The 15751-nt window shown below is 34.6% G+C and overlaps 1 protein-coding gene across 9 annotated transcripts in view; it reads right to left on the reverse strand.

Moving 5' to 3' along the window:
• BAZ2B (bromodomain adjacent to zinc finger domain 2B) overlaps positions 1-15751 on the reverse strand; it is a 350928-nt gene that overhangs the window by 106993 nt on the left and 228184 nt on the right. For 6 of the 9 annotated variants that reach the window (XM_053918714.1, XM_053918713.1, XM_053918712.1 and 3 more), the window contains 2 exons: positions 5421-5588; positions 4329-4522 (listed from right to left, as the gene is read on the reverse strand). In XM_053918714.1, the coding sequence (XP_053774689.1) occupies positions 4329-4522; positions 5421-5588 (362 nt within the window). Of the gene's footprint in view, positions 1-4328; positions 4523-5420; positions 5589-9884; positions 10252-15751 lie in introns of those variants that run through there. The other 3 variants (XM_053918711.2, XM_053918710.2, XM_053918709.1) reach the window with 3 other exon arrangements.

Consider the following 15751-nt stretch of genomic DNA (forward strand, 5'->3'; position numbering starts at 1 on the left):
AAATCTTTTTAAAAAATCTACCTTTATTCTAAATATACATGCAAAATGAGTATTTTGGGGAACTGGGCTTAATCAATGATTTCCAATGAGGAGTACAAAGCTATGTAACTGTACCCCCCAGGAAGGATTATCAAAACTAGCTGAAGAACATTTTTTCAGACTGCACAAGAGGCCTACTGAAGCAAATCAGTATTATATGAAATGTTAACGGGTTTTCTTCAAAAAGAAGAAAAAAATTTTTAAAGGATAAAAAATGAACAACAAAATGTTGATAAATACATACCTATCAACAATTTAACCTAAAAAATAAAATAAACTAACTAACAGAAAAAAGAACAGACTCACAGATACAGAGAACTATCTGACATTTGCCAGATGGGAAGGGAGTTAGAGAGAGAGGTGAAAAAGGTGAAGGAATTAAGTATAAATTGGTTGTTACAGAATAACCATGGGGATGTAAAGTACAGCATATGGAATACAGTCAATATTATTCTCCCATCCAAGTACTAATGGGGCCCGACGCTGCTTAGCTTCAGAGATCAGTTGAGATCAGATGCGTTGAGGGTGGTATGGCTGTAGACTCAATATTCTAATAACCGTGTAAATCACAGGGTGTGAGATTTATTGGGATGATCACTTAGTTATATAATGTCTAATCACTGGGGTGTACACCTGAAGCCAATAAAATACTTAATGTCAACTGTACCTGAAAATCATTTTTATTTTTCAGGTATAGTTGACATTAAGTATTATAAAAATAATTTAAAATAAAAAATTAAAAAGGGATTGCAGGGAATAAGAGGGGGCAAAAAAGAGGAGCAGTTAGAATGTGACCCTGAAACCTGTGTCTCTGGAAGAAAATAACCACGAGTCTATCACATTTGTTGAAGAGCAAAGGGAGTGTTTGTATTGGAGCCTCAGTACAGTCCTGGTGAGTTTTCAGTGACTTGGTACCATGAGCTTTCTCAGCTTTACCAGTGACAGACCTAGGTAGGCCTAGCAGGAATGGAAAATCACCAGGTGGGAAAACTGTACTGTGGGAAACTGCAGCCTGGGAAAATGCCTGTCTGGGAAACTGCCTGCCGACCCTACCCAGGACAAACAGATGCCCAGCTAAGATTGGGGTCTGGGGTCGGCCAATCAGGCATAACAGGATGCAGCTTTAACTTGAGCCTGACAAGATGTATCAAGAACAATGGTCAGCAGAAATGGCACCCAGCAACCAGCTCTAACCAATCAGACTCCAACACCCCAACCAGTTACCCTTCGTGGGGTTTTGTGCTTAAAAACTCTGCCCTAAGAACAACTGAGAGTCCTAACCTCACTTGGTTGGCTCCCCAACCTCCCTTGGTTGGCCCCACTTTTACCCCCCCAAGTCTTAACCTCCCCTGGTTTGCCCCACTTTCTCCACTTTCCCCAGCAAGTCCCAACCTCCCTAGGTTGGCTCCACTTTCCCTCTTATTCCCCATAATAAACCCTGCTGCTTAGCTTGCTGCATCCATCTGGTTTCTTGAGCGACTCCAACCTAACAACTGGATGACCTTCCCCCAGGCCCTTATATGTCTTGCCATATTCTGGAAAACATTTATTTTCTGTTGAGAAGGAAACCGAAATATTCTATCTAGGGGAAGTATTTCTATCAAATATGTTAGACAAAAGAAAAAATCTTTATTTGTTCTGTTGATCTTGTAAAATATATGGAGTTTGTGCTGTCTTGGAGAATGACAAGGAAAAGTTGACAAAATAGTTCCTTAGGATTAAAAATCAGAGCCTGGGAGGCATGTTGTTCAGATTTAAAATTCGAATAAATGCTACTTGTAGTCAGTGGTTACTGTATCTTGCTCTTCTTGCTATAGTGTGTCAACAGCTTCCCAGCCCCCTTGACATTACAGCTGAGATGGTAGGGAAAGTGACCTATGCAGGACCACAAACTTCTGATGCTTTTACCCAGAAAGCCAGGTCCAAGGGTGGTTTTCATGAAATGTACATGAGAAGAAATGGCTCTATTTATCATCTTTGTTCCCAGAATGTTTGCAGATGATGCTAAGGCTTTAACTCAGAATAAACCAAGATTTCTCAATCAAGTGGCAACAAAAATGGGACCAAATTCACTGATAAGGGTGCACTTACTGAAAATTCTGCATATAATGTGTTAATTCATATATGAGAGAGGATCCAAAAAATCCGGAATTTATTTATAAAAAATTGTGTATTTACTCTTACATGTTTAAACTTCAGTCACCTTCAAAGTACTCTCCATCTGATACAATACACCTATTGAACTTGGCAGTTTTGAGGCCTTTTCAGTGCTTCTGTCATTCTTTTGGTTTCACCTCTTCCACATTGGCAAAACATTTCCCTTTGATGACTGTGTTCATCGGGGGGAAAAAAAAAGTCGCTTGGGGCAAGATTAAGTGAATAAGGTAGGGTGGGGAATGGGGATCATGCCATTTTTGGTCAAAAAGTGATGAACACTCAGCACAGTGTGGGCAGGTGTGCTCATAAATCACCCATTATGAAATGGGCAAACGCACTGAAAAAGTCTTCAAAAAAATTCACTGAAGCTGAACGCAGCCTCTTACAACACCAGCCAGTACACTCATACAGATGGGTTCCTAGAACCTAGCAGGGGAAGCCTGTACTACAAGGGGCCTGCCCTCCAGAAAATAATTCTGGGTTTTTCTGGGTCCCTCCTTGTAAATTAGGCATCGTAAGAGATGAACGACAATAACAAATAATAAAGTAGGACAATTATATATGTGAATGTGGCCTGTCTCTCCCCAGTACATTTTATATTTTCCAGTCCAACCCTATTTCCTGAATCTGTGTAAGCATCCCTTACTTGCAAGAAATGGCTTGTAGTCACTTGTTTCTGGGGATCCCTCGCTGAAGGCTTTGTATAAGCTTGATGTCTAGTACAACACATTGCTGTCAACTGGAACATGTGTTTTGTTCACGTCTTCCACCCACAAATCTAATGTCTTTTCTATCTTTAAGCACCTAATCACACATTGTGGCCGTAATTTTTGCAGTTTAAGGTGCAACAGCAGAAGTAGCACAAATTTCGTTTTCCTTCTTCACAATTTCATGAATAAAAGATCCATTTTACTGTAGATGTTAGCAACCTCAGAATGATTTTTTTTTTAGTTTCTTATGTCAAGAACTTTCACCTTTTCACTGAAAGGAAGCACTTTATAGCTTCTCTTTGGCATATCGAAATTGCCAGCGTCACTACTCTTGCAGTTTGGGACCATTATGAGGTAAAACAAGAGTTATGAAAACTGTGATACCATGACAGTCGATTTGATAACTGAGGTGATTATCCAGTGACTCACAGTCCAGCAGTACAGCCTAGATATGCTGTGCAAAGGGATCAGTTACATCCCAGGTGGGATGAGGCAGGACAGTGCCAAATTTCATCACGCTCCTCAGAACAGAGCACAATTCAAAACTTATGAACTGTTTATTTCTGGGATTTTCCATTTAATATTTTCAGATGGTGGGTGACTGACCACAAGGAACTGAAACCACAGAAAGCAAAACCATGGGCGGACAAGGGAGGGCCTACCATAATGAGCTGTCTGCTAGGATGCCAGGGAAACTCGCTAGATGATGTGCCCTACTGAGTCTCCTACACACAAGTGGCAGCCACAGCATAAGAGCAGGAAGAAAACACTGGAACCAGCAACAGAAACCCCTTCCTCTCCCAGTGATTCTCTGGGACCTCCAATTGACAACATCTAACATTGTGCCAACTGGCAAAAAATAAATTTAGAACTGAGAGGCATTACACTGATCATCTGTACAGCTGAAATGAAATTGGCCACAAGGTGATAACTACTGAACCTGAACAATGGGTACACAAGATTATTATGTTATTCTGCCTATTCTGTATACTTGAAAATTTCCATATTAAAGGGTGTTTTTTTGTTTTCGTTTTCCTAAAGCATGGGATCCGAAGTCAACCTGCCTGACATCAAACTGTGACCACTAACTGGCCAACTGGTTTAGAGGTGTTTCCCCATTTGCAATACTAGTACTTACCTCATTAGGGGGAAAGGGAGGATTGAAATATATATTATGTACAACGCAATTAGTGCAGAGCTGGTAGGTTCTCAATAATCTTAGCTATTACTATTATTTGTATTATTTGCTGGTGCTGATAGTTTTAATCTTTAAGATACATGAGTACCATACCATAAAAATAAACATCTGTAAATACAGAAGTTGGTAATTCATAAAAAATTATTCCACAGATTCAGGTGGTCTGACTTCCAGAATGCTACATATAGATCTGTTATAAATTTGTCCTGCAAAGTATAACTTACCTTATCCTTGATTTTGTTAGTTCTAGCATCCAAAGGCTGGTTTTTGTTTTGATCCTGATTACATTTTCGGTTTCCTCCACCTGAGCTTATACTTTTAGTCTGTCCCACGGAACTGGAAGCAGCAGTGGACAGTACAGATGTGTTGATACCAGACACAGATGATGTACTGTTGCCATTTATTGACCCATTTACACCTTGAAAATGAAAACAAAGATGTTCATACAAAAGAATTTATTCAACCATGTACAAGAATGAAGTAATGACATATACTAAAATGCAGATGATTCTCGAAAACATAATGCTAAGTGAAAGAAGCCAGGTACTAAGGTTGCAAACTGTATGATTCAACCTATGAGATATTCATTATATATAAATCCTTTTGGGGTGATGAAGTATTTTAAAACTATGTGGAGGTGATGGTTGTACAACAATGTGAATGCATTAAGTGCCACTGAATTATTTGCTTTAAAATGGTTAAATCTACATTTATGTGATTTTCATTTCAATTTTTAAAAATGTTTAAAGGATAATTATAAGTAAAAATTCATCCTTTCAGAACAAACTCTGCTAAATACCAACTCAAGCGAAAAGAAAGATGATAATAATAAGCCATCTAAAATGCAATTATAATTTGCAAATGATAGCCTAACAACTGTTAACTATAAAATTATTAATGATCATTTAAAAGAAAAAAAGAAATAATAGGATATCAGTCTTAATAAACTTAATGCCTAATTACACTACAATATCATACTGAATTACATAAAAAGACTAATGTGATACAGAGAAAAAGCAGCAGAGTTTGGAGTTAGAAGACCTGGGTTCAAATCCTGACTATGCTACGTCAATCTCTAAGTAACACTTCCTTGAATAACTTATTTAGCCTTGGTTGCAAATAAAATACTAAGTGGAATTTAACACTGGTTGCAAAATGAAAATACTTTCAGTCCTGAAGAGTTACTATAAGAATTAAGCAAGACAATGCAAAGTGTCTAGTGCAATGTTATTTAAGTGGAGTTAAACTTGAGCTCTACTGAAAACAGGTACTGAAACGTAGGATTTTTAATACTGTATTTCAGTTAACACGGATACCTTTTTCAGGACCATTTCGGTTACTTTTTCCTGAAGTCCTTGAATGGAATGAAGAAGAATCATGATTCTGGGCTGGAGGAGCAAACAGTGGTGGAATTCCCAGCAAAGGTGGAAAGAAGGCTGCCCCTGTACGAGTATGAACATCCGTTGTTCGCCACCATTCTGCACCTCAAAACCAAGCACCAACAAAGCGAAAATATTTGAATGAACTTTCTAGATAATGTAACAATGCTTTTAATATGCTATTCTTGAAAAGTAAATTCTATAGTTTCAACGTGGAACAGAATTGCTGAATTACACATAGTTCTGATCATCTTTCTAATTTTAGGATTGCTAATTAGAGGTTATACACTCGTCATTCCTTTCAAGACAGTATCCAAGAATCTTCTTCACCAGGCAGCCTCCTTGGATTCCAGTTTATAAAGAACAAAGGTAGCCTATGGTTTTACAAGTAAACTGGAAAACTGGAATATTAAACAATTATTTGACTCTTTGATGACTTATACCATAATTTTCTAAAATAGTAGAGAAAAATACTTAGGATTATATCAATCTATTTTAATACCTTAGAATTTAACGTTACTATCTACAACCAATGATAAAAATTCCTCAAAATACATATATTATAGATCTGGCTCGGACAAATCATGTTGTTTAAACAAGGATTACTGTAATCCAGTATATCTCAATTGAACTTAGGGAAGAAAATGTTCTATACTCAAAAACAAAAAGACAGCAAAATCATTAAGACTTTTTTGTTCTTTCTTTTTTTTTTTTTTGTACTACGAATGAAAAAGTGCTCAAAGATTTCAAAACAAGTCACATTAAGACAAAAGATTTGTAAAGTTTTCCCCCTTAAATTAATGAAAAAGCTTAACTTGGGTCATACTTCCTTTCACAAATTATGAATAACAATCACTGTTTTATCACTGTAAAATGACTAAATGTAGAAAATCATCAAATGTAATTTATATGTTCAAACTGTGGTTCTCAGAACTTTTAATAAAGAAGAGAAACCAAGTTTTATAGAATATACTTTTCAAGGACGGGTGAATATTAAGATTTATAAATAATCCAAAGGCAAGTCTTGTGTTATCCCTTCTAAAACATCAGAAACAATCTTTTCCAACTAATTAAACTGCTAGATTACCAAATTAGTTATAACCTTTGAGGCTAATCTCCCAAGATATATGCAGTATTTTTCATTGATTCTAACAATCATAAGGAAATTAGAGGAAAAAAACCCAATAATATAGCACAGGAAAATTTCAGTATTGTCAGTATACTATATTAGATGGTCTTTAAAGCTTTTCTGGGAATATCACTCTACATTAAAAATAGGATATAAAGCAATGCGCACCTTCATTATCTAATGGCAAACCCTGTTTTTTAAAAAAGTTAAATGTTCACGGCGGCTGCCATTCCAACAGGTCTAAAAAACAGTGTAAGCAGAAAACTGCAAAAGCTCTTCTGCACTGCAGGAAGGTGCAGCGAGTGAAATGACACCAGTGTATATTCAGCAGTGCCGGAGTGACGGGAACACAACCAAGAATAACTACACTAAAGCATTAATCATTTATCCACTGTTTAGATGAAAGAAGTGTGTTTAGATAGGAAGAAAAACTGTGTATTTTGGGCCTGTATCAGCACAGTTGGAACCTATTGTTACTTATAGGTTTAAAAAACTAGGTTCCACATAGCTGACATAAGGGGACTGAGGTTTTCCAAACATGTTTGTGTTATTTAATGTAGAGTCTATAATTAAAACATTGCAGTTGAATGTACAGACTTTGTAAATAACCAAAGAATTGACAGGGTAATCAAAATGCAGTAAGATTCAGATATTTTAGACATAAACTCAGGAAAAACAGAAAAATGTACTTTAAAATATCAATGGTAAATAAGTACGCAATAGACTAGAAAAAAAGTTGGAAATAGCATGTAATAAATACGCTGACACCACAGGCAATAAAAACAAGTAAATAAGATCAACCAAGTAAAAAGATAAAAATGGTAGGGCTTCCAACTACAAACTTTAAAAATGTCTAATATTTCATAGGAAATAATATAGTTTTTGTTAAAAAAGAGCTTAATTATCTTCCAAATTGAAGAAAATAAAAAAATCAGTCACTTCTAAAATAGCATGTTTATAAATTTATGCATGTAAAATAAGGATTACATAAATCAGCACATGATGAATTTCTAAATGTATTGAAAGGACATAACAGCATAGAAGCAATATTTATCATATTCAGCTGAAAGATTCTAATATTTCAGAGGCTATACTAACTCTCAATTTGAATCTAGAAGGTATAGTAGAATTTTAAAATTTTTTATACTTGGTAGAGCCAGATACTTCAAAAAATTCATGGTAATATAATATGAAAATATAATAACTAAAAGTTGTATATATTTTTAAAGAAATTAGAATGAAATACAATGTCAACATTAAATAAACATAATTTTATTATACTAAGGTCCATTAAATAGTGCATCTGCCAATTTAATCATCTGAAATACAGAATAACTTACATGTCCATAAAATTTAAAAATAAAGTCATACTCATTTAAAAATTCTAGTATTTTCTTCCTTGTGTGTTTTCATTTACTTATTAGATGATTTCAAAAATTTGGCATTTTGATTACTCTTGTGAATAAAGCCAAGTACAGAGAATTAAAATTTGTTGTTATACCAAACCTACAACTTAAATAAGTCCTCTATAATTAGGCACAGTCTCCGTTCATTTGGCAAGACAGTATGCTTCTATAGGCATACTTTTATCATTAAACACCACAACTGTTTGGTCATCCAGCCCCCAGAAACTATTAACAACATACACTATGTGAGTGTATTTCTTGGAGCCTGGCCCAGTGCACAGAACACAGTAAATGCTCAAAGAATTATGTCCAATAAATGAGTGAATGAAAAGTTTATGTACAACAGCATAAGGGAATTTTTTTCTATATAGTGGAAGCATCAACAGTATTGAAGTTTAGATGAGTAATTCTTTATACTTATTAACCGTCATTCCAGTGCAGAATGCACTGGAGTTTAATAATACAGTAATTACACTGTGGTTTGGAAATGCTCCAAAGCAATACTATAATAAACCATAATGAAAGTATCAGTAACTATCTATATTAATATTACCTATTTTGATTTGTATTCAGCAATCCTGTATTTCAGGCAATACCTATTGAATGCTCATCTTGCTAAACAACCATTCAAGAAACTGACAGAAATTTGTATTAGTATTTTTAAAGCAAATGTTAAGATAGTTTAAGACTTTATTTTAACTTTCTACTTAAAGTACCCCTCCCCACCATCCCTTCTCCTCTAGACAACTGAATTGAAGGAATAATATGATTAAAAAAAAGTACTTGAAATATACAGTTAACCATCTTTCCACTGTATATATACATGGTCAAGTGCTTACATATATGTATACATGAATATATGTAAGTACTGACAATTTATTATCCATCAAAGTGGGCAAGAGAAAAATAATAATGATAGTTACCAATTATGTACTAATTATGTGCCAATCACTGCATTTGGTGCTAAACGTGGCTTATCTCCTTTAATCTTCACAAGAATCCCAAGAGCAGGTACTATTAATTATCATCCTCATTTCTCAGATGAGAAAACTGTGGCTGAGAGGTCAGATTACTTGTTCAAGGTCACATAGCTAACATATTGCAAAGGCAGATTTAAATTTGGGTTTACTTGTGTCTACAGTTATGTCCAATTTTTAATATCCCCTACTAAAATGTATTAAAGTAAAATTAATCACTGGAAACACTTGAAGTTTAGTCTTTCAAAATAATATAACAAGACAAATCACAGAATGTTTGTGTAAGTTAAGCTTCAATTGGTGTCTTAGTGAACTCCTGAATTCTCATAGCCTGTAGTTTGGGATAATGCTGGTCTTTGTGCCACGTATGTGGTATAAATCTATAGTTGTTTTGATTGAATATAAAAAATATAGAAATTGAAGATCCAAGCTTATCTTCCTGACAAAGTACAGAGAAGTGAGAATTCAAAATGAAAGTACAGAGATACTCATTTTAAGAACTGGACTTTAGTTTTCCAACGTAAGGTATACCTTCAAAATTAAAGCTGAAAAAAATGCATCAAATGCTACACTTACAATACATATACCTTTTTGCATATTACAGTACAATAAAAAGCAAGAGGAAAACTTGGCTAGTTATTCACTTTTGGTGGAGACACCTACTTCTCTAGCCGAACACTTGAATACCTAATTAACAGCACTGCTGCCAAGCACACATGCTATGGGTTTCTTTGCGCATAATAAACAGGATTGAGCAAATTCTTGCACAAGAGTCTTAATATACCAGGCATTAGACTGTTCTTTTTGTTCAATTTAATAAACAAATCACTGCTTGGACATTTTCAAGCTTTCCTCCTTTCCTTGAACACTGTTTGTAACAGATGTTTACCTGGAAAAGATGCTAGTTGGGGATGTGCGGCTAAGGCTGTGGGTGTACCAAGTGTCCCCAAACCACCAAATTCTGAATGCCCTGAGCTGGCTGAATGTAGACCAAAGACTGGGTGGCTGACCATTGGGAAGGCACTCGACACTGTGGACAGGTTAAACGGTTGATCCCCAGCTGCTCTGAATAAATGTCCTGGGAGGGAAAAGAACACACTTAAAGTTGTACTATAAAAACAGGTCAGATTTATCTGATTTCAGCATTCATAAGTTAGAGAAAATTTATAACTTCTTATGTATTAAAATTTAATTTACATTTTTTCTTTTGCATTTCTACTCTTTAAACCCTACAGAATATGATTAAAGTACTCTAATAAACATAATTAAAATGAATGGTATAACTGTATTTACTTTGAACTTGAGAAATGATGCTTTAAGTAAATAATTTCCACTGATTATAATAGTTTGACCTGCAGAAGTGAGGCAAACTTTCTGTTATGTTAATACATGTACATTAAATATATCATCAGTTTTTCACTCATAAGGAAAATAAAAACATCTTATTAACATAAGGTTCAAAACCAATGAAATACGTCCAGAATCTGTCACCAAGTCATTTCTCAAATTATCATACAACTAGGCAAAGAGGTTCCAGCTTCCATAGCTTCCATGTGCCAGAATTGAAGCTATGTTCTCTAATACCTTTTAGGTGACGAGAGTTGATACCAAAGAGGAGTTATATTCTAGCCTAATAACACACTGTATAATACAACATAAAGATTTAATGAATATATTAAGATTATTTCTAAATGCATCCACGGGTGTTTATCAATATAAAAATCTTTTTCTAAATTTGTGGTGGAAATATCATATTCAATTCTAACAATCTCCATATTATATTCAATTCAAATGTGTGAAATTACAATCTCCAGTTTTACCTTAAAGTAGAATCTAGCACTAAGTACTATAATCCCAAATGGGAGGGTTATACCATCAAACACACAACCTGTTTTTTATACTTTGTAGTGATTTGGCAGAAATCTGTTAATACTTTGAAATCTTCCTTTTACTTCCAGGAAATAATTGTTTCCCTGGCTTGATACTATGAAAATACATCAAAGCCCACACTCCAGGCTACTTTAAGAATTTACCATGGGAAAGGTATTGTGCTCTGTGTTCAAATAAGAATAAGGCTTTCTTACTATCACCTGTTTATATCAGGCTTGGCTCTGCATTTCAATTTAATCAGTTTTAACACAAGATATTTGAAGTAAATTTTAAAATGTAAGTTAAAAATAAGTATACTTTTTATTATTCAGTTATAAAGTACAAAGTTATGATTGAGAGTCAAGGCTCCGCTACAACGAAGCAGTTAACCAGATCTCACGGGGAAGATTCTCCAGGTCTCTGTGATGAAGGCCCCGAAAGGAACTGCCAGAGAGGAGAACAAGGAAAGGACACAAACCGAGGTTTCTTTTCTAAGTCAGCCAGTCTTTGTTTCTGTTCCCCAAAGCCTAAACAGAAAATTTGTAAATTTTGTACTTTTGTGTTGCCAGAGTTCTACACCGCCTTAGCACCGAAGCAGAGTTAAACACCGAACAGGGCATGCTACTGGGAAAAAGCGTTACTCAAATATCACTATCCTGGAAACTAGTGATAGGCCTCAAGAAAGACTGTGTGTGTGTTTTTTATTAAATTCTCTAAAATCCTGCTACTTTTTCTTAAAAAAAAGAAAGCCTGTAATGTTAAGAACCAGTATTTAGTTTCACATGTTATTGCATATAAAAATCACTGATTCTCACCAAACAATTCAACTTCCGGAATCAGCTGTCCTTAATCGAATATTTAAAACCGTATTATGAGTCACATTTCCTTCTACATCAGTTTTCTTGATGAGCAAGTTGAACTGAACACTCTAGTTTGGGGATTTTAGAATCATTTGTCATTTATATTTTACAAAATAATAATTCTTAAATTATATTTGCTATATATATAGCAGTGATTTAACACAAAAAAACAGGGGTAAATGCAAAGCTACAAAAAATATAAAAATTCATAAGAGATTAAAATTATGAAGGGTCAGAAACTCAGAAATAACTCTACAACAGCTAATGAATTGGTAGTATGCAGCATTCTTAAGATGAATAGTCAAAACATTAATTTTATTGTGAAGAAATCAATGAGCTAGACCTTGGAGACTCATGGACTGAAAACATGAGCAATACTTAAAGTCACTTTTGCAGCAACAATTAAGAACTAATCATACACAATTTGGTAACAAAAAAATTATTTTTTTAACTCTAAAAAGAGTGACATCTAGAAGGAACTGAGTAGAAAATTTATACAAAATGTAAGTGTATTCACCATGGATTCAAATGGGGAAAAAATAAGCATAATCCTGTACACAATTACATCTACGGCTGCCAACATTACAAAGAGGCTATCTTAGTCTATTTTGTTATTCTTTCTTATAAATTTAATTGGAGAAAATAATTAAAGCATAGAAAGCACCCAAGTAACAATGGAATCTGTAGAGCCTATTCCTTGTTGGTGAGAAAAGATTCACTTTTGTAAAGCAGACAAGGGCCACATGATAATTACAGTGATACCATGCAGTGTCAAAAATACACATTAGAGACTTTCTCTGGTATATATGGGTAAAGTTGTATCACAGAAGGGAATAATTTCATAATACATCTCATAATTTTTACTATTTTTGCCTTTATAGCAAGAATCTACAGTGATACAAAAAATATTTCTTATTAAAAGGCTCTGAAACACTATACATAATTTTAGTATTGTTCTTCTACTACCTTTTGAGAAACACAGATATTGATTTCATTTAAAAATCTTCCAGAGTTATTGATATTTATTCAACAGATTCAGTAATTCAGACATTTCACGAACACACCTATTAAGTGTCAGGTGCTACGTTTAGTAATTGGCGCACAGGGATGAATAAGAGAGAGAGTCTTTGACCTCAAGGAACTCATGGTTTGACCATAATTCATATGAATATTTTTTACACTATAATGTACAAAATAAGCCAGTTAATATTTCATTACTATAAACTGGTACTATCTTATACAAACTAAGTAATAGATCCCAAATATCTAAAAGAGTGTCTCATACATAATAGATATACATAATAAATATCTGATGAATGAATCAATTCACTACTCATTAAGAGCAGAAGAGTCACATCCCTGGGACTGATTCCAAAGGCCTTCAATCCAAACAGGAAGTTGTCTTGAATCTTCATGTAACTTTGCAAAGATGTTTCCTAGTTTCCTTTCACTTTACTTCTCCAACCCTTCTATACTGAATTAAAACAAAATGACCACTTTGCCCTCTGTTCCTCCTTGATTCCATTTAGGCCACATGTTGAATTTGATCACACAAAATTCTACCACCTCCAATATCTTAATTCTTAAATTTCACTCTAACCACAGATTTCCACATTTCCATTTCCTTCTTTCTCAGCATGACCTCTGGTCTCTCCTAATTTTCTACCACTCTCCTGACCCTTTCTCTCCTCTCCTCTCAATCCTGTCACCCCTTCCCTCCTCTGTGATCTTTTAAGGGAAAGTCTTGTACCTATATATCAACTTCTTCCCTACTTCTCAGAATCTTTAATATTTCTGCCAAGTTCCAAGCCTCCCTTCCATTTTGTCTGTAAAGTGACTAAAGTTTTCCTAGTCATTAGATCCCACTGATGTTTACTCTTCTCATTGTTAACTTCTCTATGTAAATCTGGCATTGCTGATTGCCTCTTCTTATTAAAACCTTTGTTTAGCCTTAAGCTTCAGGTCTTGGGAACTATCTTAATCCTCTTCTTAACTCTATCTATCTTTCAATAATACTACTGGGTGCTTTTCTGGATTTGTTTTCTACATGGAACATTTCTAAAAAAATTTTGTCCAGCAACCTCTTTGTCTTCATGCTTTCTTCCTCACTTATTTTATGTTCTTCCACTGTTTTAACTAACACTTTTATGTTGGAGTGAGTTCTAAATTATGAGTTTCACTCCTTGAGAGCAAACACTGAATCGCATTCATCTTTGCACTCCTAATACCTGGCATAATATGAATCACAGTAAGTACTTAACAAATGTTTCCCACTGCTGGATTTTTGGTCACATAATTTATTCTACTTCATGCCTATATAACATGCTCTTTGCCTATGTAACATGCTCTTTGACTTCTTTTGCCTTTTATAATCCAATGTATCCTTTCCTAATCATCTATAAACATATATTGCCCAAGATGTATTCCTGAATCTCTCGGACCAATATGTTTTGATCCTCCTTTGAAGACGCCTGATTATTCACAACCTGTCTGCTATCATACCATTACTGAATACAAGGTTATGATGAAAAGAGCCATTTCTTAATCATTTTTACTTTCTAAAAAATATACTATGTAAAGCAAACCACTTTCAGTTAGAGAGACATTTCCTAACACTGCTGTGGACAACTCTAAAATGGTAGTCTTCAATTTTTTGTTTCTCTCTTCTTTTCAAAGATTAGAATAACCAGGAGTCATTCTTTAAAATGATTAAAAATACATCTCACTTTTTTCTCACCTCCAATTATAAAAGGCATTCATAATGTTACTAAAAGTTCTCTGGGCAATCACGAGCTGAATTAATGACATCCATATGTGGCTTTAATCTTTTATACAACAGGGGGTGCTGTTTAGATGATTCCCTTGGCTCCACTGCCAGGAAAATGCCCTTAATCTTCTTCGACTGTCTTGAAATTTCAAGCTACTGTTCACAGTGATTTTTGATCATAAGTTGGTGATTATTCAGTTACTATTATAACTACATTTACAACAAAGCATATTCTGTGTTAAGAATGGGGCAAAATGATGTCCTCTTACATGACACAAAACATGATACAAGGCAAACTGGCTACATTAACCTCACAACTAAAAAATAATTTTATTTGGATATTGGAGCACTCCAACTTTTGGAGAAGTAACTTTTTTCTACATTAATATATGTAATACTAGAAGATGCTTCCAAATAAAAGCTTGTTATAATTAAAACTCTGAAATTTTGCATACAGAAAACATTTGCAAATTGATAAATTATATTATAAAATGAAAATACCTTTAGAAGACCACAATTATTCTTTTTAACAGATACTAACACTCAAATATAGTTTAATATGTTGAATGCAACTTTTATTTAGTTTCTGTTTTAAGTGATAGGTAATAAGGTACTCATTTTACATAATAAAGACTCATATACATCTTTAATGTAATTGCCCTATGGAGTCCATGGGCTGCCTCATGACAGCTCCTGAGCTTGTGCTAGTACCTTCTCTGGTTCCCAGAGGGCCTGCCTGCAAGGACTTCAATTGTGGCCACCATGCTGGTATGATGCCCACCTGGCAGAGGCCTGGCAATTTATAGACCATCCTCTCCAGGATCAGAACACTGAGGCTGCTCTCAGGAATAACCAGCCCACCCACAAATGCACTTCTAAGTCTTGAGGGGATATAAAGTTACACATTCAAAATACGTAACTTCCACTAATGACAGTATCATGTTAGAGTACCACTGGGACCTATATTATAAGAATGCTTACTTATTATGCCCCTTCTATGGAATATGTCTATATATATTTTTCTCTTTTTTCTAACTTTCTGTATTTCCAAAGCAAAAACAAACAAACAAAAAAAACCCCACAGTAAATAACCCCATAGTAGGCTTTTAATAAATATTTATTGAGAAAAAATGAATGAAGGAACTGGAGATAGAAACACCAGTTAGAAAGTGTTTTGACGTTCTATAATGAAGAACAACAGATAGGGTGGTTTATAAATAAAAGGAATTTATTTCTCATAGCTCTGGTGGCTGTAAGTCC

Source organism: Desmodus rotundus, chromosome 2, assembly GCF_022682495.2.
Source record: "Desmodus rotundus isolate HL8 chromosome 2, HLdesRot8A.1, whole genome shotgun sequence".
Lineage (NCBI taxonomy): Eukaryota > Metazoa > Chordata > Mammalia > Chiroptera > Phyllostomidae > Desmodus > Desmodus rotundus.